This window comes from Jatropha curcas, chromosome 1 (assembly GCF_041381405.1).
Source record: "Jatropha curcas cultivar XTBG-Jc1 chromosome 1, XTBG_Jcur_1.0, whole genome shotgun sequence".
Taxonomy (NCBI): Eukaryota; Viridiplantae; Streptophyta; class Magnoliopsida; order Malpighiales; family Euphorbiaceae; genus Jatropha; species Jatropha curcas.
This window is the reverse complement of record NC_143151.1, coordinates 16,723,157-16,729,119: the sequence shown is the minus strand read 5'-3', so window position 1 is coordinate 16,729,119 and position 5,963 is coordinate 16,723,157. Positions and strand designations below refer to the sequence as shown.

At 37.5% G+C, this 5,963-nt stretch overlaps 1 protein-coding gene across 1 annotated transcript; it reads left to right on the top strand.

Moving 5' to 3' along the window:
• The first annotated feature begins 569 nt into the window (after positions 1–569).
• On the top strand, positions 570–5,516 carry LOC149499066 (uncharacterized). Its single transcript, XM_089721830.1, has 4 exons — positions 570–575; positions 3,788–4,351; positions 4,685–4,762; positions 5,373–5,516. Exons 1-4 carry the CDS (start codon positions 570–572, stop codon positions 5,514–5,516), a joined length of 792 nt encoding a protein of 263 aa, XP_089577956.1.
• Positions 5,517–5,963: the final 447 nt, after the last annotated feature.

The window sequence follows — 5,963 nt, the reverse complement described above, 5'->3', positions numbered from 1 at the left end:
TCCCTCTTGTTCCTCGCCTTCAAAGGTTATATGTATCTAAGGCGACAGCTGAACACATGAGATGGCATGCTTTGTATGAATATGAGGATGGTATAATGACTCATCCGTCAAACTCTGAAGCTTGGAAACATTTTGATAACAATCATCCTGTGTTTGCTGTTGATATGAGAAACATGAGATTGGGGCTTTGTACTGATGGGTTTCAGCCGTTTGGCCAATCAGGACAACAATATTCATCATGGCCTGTCATTGTCACACCATATAATCTACCACCGTCAATGTGTATGAAAGATGAATACATATTTTTGTGTATTATTGTACCTGGCCCTACTAATCCGAAACACAAAATTGATGTGCTACTGCAACCTTTGATTGCCGAACTGAATTATTTATGGCAATATGGGGTTGAAACGTTTGATATTTCGACCAATCAGAATTCCATAATGCGAGCTGCTTTGCTTTGGACCATCAGTGATTTTCCAGCATTTGGAATGTTATCTGGGTGGAGTACGGAGGCAAATTGGCTTGTCCTCATTGCATGGAAAACACTAATGCATTTACACTAAAAAATGGAGGTAAACAATGTTAGTTTGATTGTCATTGCAAATTCTTAGCAAAATCTCACCATTGGAGGAGAAATGGACAATGATTTAGAAAGAACACTGCTATTGCTGATATCCCTCCGCCTGTGAAGTCTGGAGCTAAAATATTAAAGAAATTGAAGATCTGGGGCTTATGAAAGTTATAGAGTTAGGTGCAGAAGAGGTAAATGGAAGAATTGGCAGGAATAGTGGGTGGAAAAAGCTAAGCATCTTCTGGGATTTACTTTACTGGAGTTCACTTCTTATCCGTCATAACCTTGATGTGATGCATATAGAAAAAAATGTGTTTCAAATTATGTTCAACACTGTCATGAACATTGAGGGGGAAACCAAGGATAATGCAAAAGCGAGAGCAGACATGAAGGAAATTTTTCATCGTCCAAAACTCAAGCGATTGTACTTACTAGTAAGTTTCCAAAGGCATGTTATTCTTTAGATAAACCCCAAAGGCAATTATTGTGTGAATGGGTCCAATTATTAAGGTTTCCAGATGGATACTGTTCAAATATGGGTAGATGTGTGGACATGAGGAAGTACAGATTGTTTGGCATGAAAAGCCATGACTGTCATGTTTTCATGCAAAGATTGATCCCTGTGGCATTCTGGGAATTATTGCCAGGGAAAATTTGGGAAGCAATGACAGAATTGAGTCTCTTTTTCAAGGAATTGATGATGATTGTTATCTGATGCGATGATATGAACCAATTAGCACGAAAAATCCCAGTAGTGATATACAAATTGGAGCAAATTTTTCCACCCGGCTTCTTTGATTCTATGGAGCATCTACCGGTTCATTTTGTGAACCCTCCCCCGAAGGCAAAATTTGTGCTAGAACAAGGTATGCTCACGTGTATGTTTTATGAAGTCGCCACCTAGTTTATTTTTATGAGGGAAAACTAAGAAAGAACCCTAAATGACTCCAATTTTAATTAACCTAAGTCTAGGTTAATTATCCCAAAGTTTAAGGCACAATCTACGAACCCGAGGTGGATCCCGAGACTATGTCATGCTGATTAACTAACCTAAGTGTGAATGTTTTGCAAGGTAATGATGCAATTGGACCAATAAAGTGTTTTGATGATTTCGACTTACCGCTCCGGGTCAAATCCCGAACGTGCCTACGTACTCTCGTTTGAATGAGAGATCAAAGCCGACGTAGTTCGATAAAACCTATTTAAAGGCATCTTAAAGGGGTATGCTTCATGCATGAGTGTGTGTATGCTTTGTGCATTTTTTAGGCATTTTGCCAAAGATTGATTGATTTGTTGTTTTAGGCATTCGTTGCCAAAAGGTGCTTGATTGGGCAATTTATTGCCAAAAAATGATGTTTGGGCTATTTATCGCCAAAATGGTTGATTAAGGCATTTGTGCCAAAAGTTGGGCAATTTGTTGCCAAACATTGGTTAGGCGATTTGTCGCCAAAATGATTAAGGGCATTTGTGCCAAAAGGGGTTTTGTTGGGCGATTTGTCGCCAAAATGATTAAGGCATTCGTGCCAAAAGATGATATGTAATTTAGGCAATTTATTGCCAAAGAAAAGGTGATTATTTGGGCGATTTGTCGCCAAAAAGATGGTTATTTGAATTATAGGCAATCTGTTGCCAAAAAAAACGTGATTGATTGAGCTGTAGGCAATTTGTTGCCAAAACGTGATTGATTAAGGCTTTTAGCCACAATTATTGATTAATTGGACTTTTAGCCGGACTGTTCGAAATAAAGGCAATTACACCGTAGTTATTAATTAACTAGGCACTCTAGCCAATATGTTCGAAGTTTAGCATTAATACCACGATTATTGATTAACCGGGCATTTTAGCCTAAACTTATTTACTTAAGGCAGTTTGCTGCCAAAATGATTATGGTGTGAATGCAGTTGTTTAATTAGAATTAGGAGTAGAAGAGAATATGCACAAAATGCTGAAATTAAATAGGCAGGGTTTCGTTATTACCTGAGTTAATCGGCGGCCGCTTCTTAGCTTCAGTTTGAAAATTCCAGATTAAGCTCCTCGTTTGGGGAATATTAATTAAAATTAATTTAATTAAGTGACCAAATATCACAACAGCAGAGTAATAAAAGCCTACACTAAATGCAGAAAAGCAGTAAAAGAACCGCAAGGAGCATAGGAGAGAAGAGAGCGTCCATCAACACAGACTGAGTGAGTAAAACTGTCGATTCGGGGCTGTATTTATAGGAAAAACCAGTCTGGAGGGCGGGCGCCGTCGCCCTATTTGCTAGTTTTCCATTCCAGAAGCTTTTTCGGGAGTTCCGTACCTCCAAAAAATATTCCGGGACCAGTTCTGCGATCCTCGTAATTTTCCGGACGTTTCAAGTTCCATATTGGCATACTTTCAGTGAACTTTTCGAATGGCCTCCGGCCCGGCCGGACTATTTGCAGTCTGGGAAAACAAGCTTTTTGAGCCTCAAAATTTGAGTATTCACACATTTGCCCTATGAATGTCATGTAGCAGGACCGATACAATATAGACGGACGTATCCATTTGAGAGGTGAATCACTAACATCCCATTCTAATCATTACATATTTTATTTCAACTCATATTTACATATTGGCTTTGTACAATTACAGACACCTGTAGAAAATTAAAAAGAATGTACGCAATAAGGCAAAGGTCGAGGGATCAATTTGCAATGCATATTTGGTGCAAGAAGCTTTCACCTTTTGTTCACACTACTTTGAACCACATGTTTACACCAAGCATCAGAGAGTGCCACGAAACGATGACAGAGGAGATCGAATAGAATCTGAGTTAGAAGGAAATCTAACAATTTTCACCTATCCTGGGCGTACGATTGGTAAATCAAAAAAAAGACGATTGACTGATGCAGAGATACGAGCAGCTCAAACCTGTATTTTGTTGAATTGCGAAGAGATTACACCATTTGTACAGTAAGTATAAATATTGTAAACAGTCTAAACCCGGTTTGGGGTGTAGTTAAATCATATTAATGATAATTTTGTTCGTTCATAAATAGGAAATATATCAAGCTTTTGCATATATCAAGCTTTTGCGGCTTCAAAATCCCAATTTTACTAATACTGCAGTTGATGCAAAACTGGACTCCAAATTTGTAGAATGGTTCAAATATTATGTAAGTTACTTTCTAGCTACACAACATGGAATGTACATTATTAGATCTCACTCATGTCATTACTATTTCCCATAGGCTCGAAGCTCAGAAAGTGATATTGGTAACAGATTCATTACGGATCTAGCAAAGGGACCTCTTCCGGTTGCTAATGCTTACTCTAGCTACCATGGTTACAAATTTCACACTGAGGGTTATTGGAAAAGAAGAAAGACAATGAACAGTAGTGTTTGCATAAAGGGATCAAACTACAGTGACGTGTCAAATGATTTTTATGGGAAATTGGTTAAGGTTTTAGAGTTAGAATATCCAAGCCTACCAATCAAGTGCACAATCTTATTCAAATGTGAATGGTTTGATCCTACGCCAAACGTTGGCATGAAGGTTCATCCTAAGTATAATCTTGTAGATATTAATCAAAGAAGAAGATATACAAAGTATGAACCTTTTGTGTTGGCAATGCAAGCTGCACAGGTGTACTATGTCCCATATCTATCGTTTAAACGAGATCGTTGCGATTGGATGGCAGTGTGTAAAATCAAGGCCAGATCAGTTGTTCATGCACTTGAAACCAAACAATCTGCTTCACTCGTAGTGTCGGAGCCATTTCAAGAAGTTAGGGCTGATACGCAACTGATGCAAGTTGTTGAAGATTTAACAGATAGATTGGATGATGAAAGCGGAACTTATGTTGAAATAGGAGCATCGAATGATGAAGAGGAAGAAGATCAAATCATCACGGGTACCTTAGAAGACGAATATCAAGAAGAGGAAGAAGAGGAGGAGGAGGAGGAAGCAAATGATGATGAAGACACTTAATACTTAGAACAATTTTAATGTTATAAATTGCCAGATGTATATCTAATATTATTAATGAAGAATTTTAATGTTATTCACTTTCTTTATACATATTTACCACATGTTCTACAATTCATATAATTGTATACATACATATCTAGGTTCTGATATCTGCAGTACAGATGGCTAGAGGGAGGGCGTTTAATTCAAACGCGTCCGGCAGTGGTTCGCATGGAGGTCGTGGCCAAGGACGCAGTACATATGGACGAGGAGGGACTATCCCTCCTTCTTCTTCAGGTACGTCTGGGGCTTCATCCTCTGCCTAGCCTCCCATGCCGCCATCACTTCCTTCTGTTCCTTCCTCTTCTACCCCACTTTCTGGACCAGTAGAGTCTTCACCAGCTTCACAGTCACCTACTGCACCGGGTAATCATAAATGTCATTACTGTCATTTCAGTTATATATTAATTATTTATCTGCATTTATAGCATTTGTCACTTCTTTTGCAACTTCATCAGAGCCACGTAACAAGCTCAGTTTGGTAGCGGGACAGTAAGTACTTATTTACTTTTTCCTCTATACTTGGTTTTATTCAGATTTTGATGCTTTCGTCTACTTATATTTCTCTTGTGTTTTTTTTTTCTCAGCATATATCCATCCTCTCGAGCATCAAGGCAAATTATGAGGATAATCAAGCTACAACTCGATAAAGATGGATACACATGGGATGCCGTACCACAAGAGGCGAGAAACTTTTATTAGGAAGAGTTTCAGGTACGATTTGGTTTAAGTTATATCATCATTCAATGTTTACAATTAATCAAGATACCTCTTCTTATTGAAATTTTATTTTTCATTTTTGCAGAACCATTTCGTATGGGAAGAGGCAATTACGGCTATGCTAAAAGTGGCTTGGGAGAAATTATGCGTTAACCGATATGCTGACTTTACCTATAGGATGCGAAAAAGCAGTAAGAAGCAACGATACGACACTGGATCGTGCAGATGACCAACCTAGTAGATTTGATTTTGGACCTTTTTAGGTTTTTATTTTTCAAATTTTGTACAGTACATTACATTAACAATTACATTTTTATATTGTTATTGAATGCGATTGTGAGATATATATATATATATATATATATATATATATTTATTTATGTTGAAAGAATATTTCGTATTTCTTTTTCTTGTGTCTTATATTTTCAATCTCTACACCACTATAGATATACACAAGATTGTTCCAATATAGGAAGTAATCTAAATAGGAATAAACCTAAACTAGGAAAGACAATAAACTTAAACTAGGAAAGACAATATTGACTTTAATTACAAAGATTTCAACACTCCCTCTCAAGTTGGTGCATAGATATTACTCATGCCCAACTTGCAAACTAAAGGATGAAACAATTTGCTATTCAAACCCTTTGTGAAAACATCGACTAGTTGCTCTTTT

Bases quoted from the DNA above. Each gene is read 5' to 3' on its own strand.
- LOC149499066 (XM_089721830.1), top strand. The intron at 4,352-4,684 runs GTTGTTGAAGAT...TGATATCTGCAG, and splicing joins CTGATACGCAACTGATGCAA to TACAGATGGCTAGAGGGAGG. The intron at 4,763-5,372 runs GTACATATGGAC...TCATTTTTGCAG, and splicing joins AGGTCGTGGCCAAGGACGCA to AACCATTTCGTATGGGAAGA.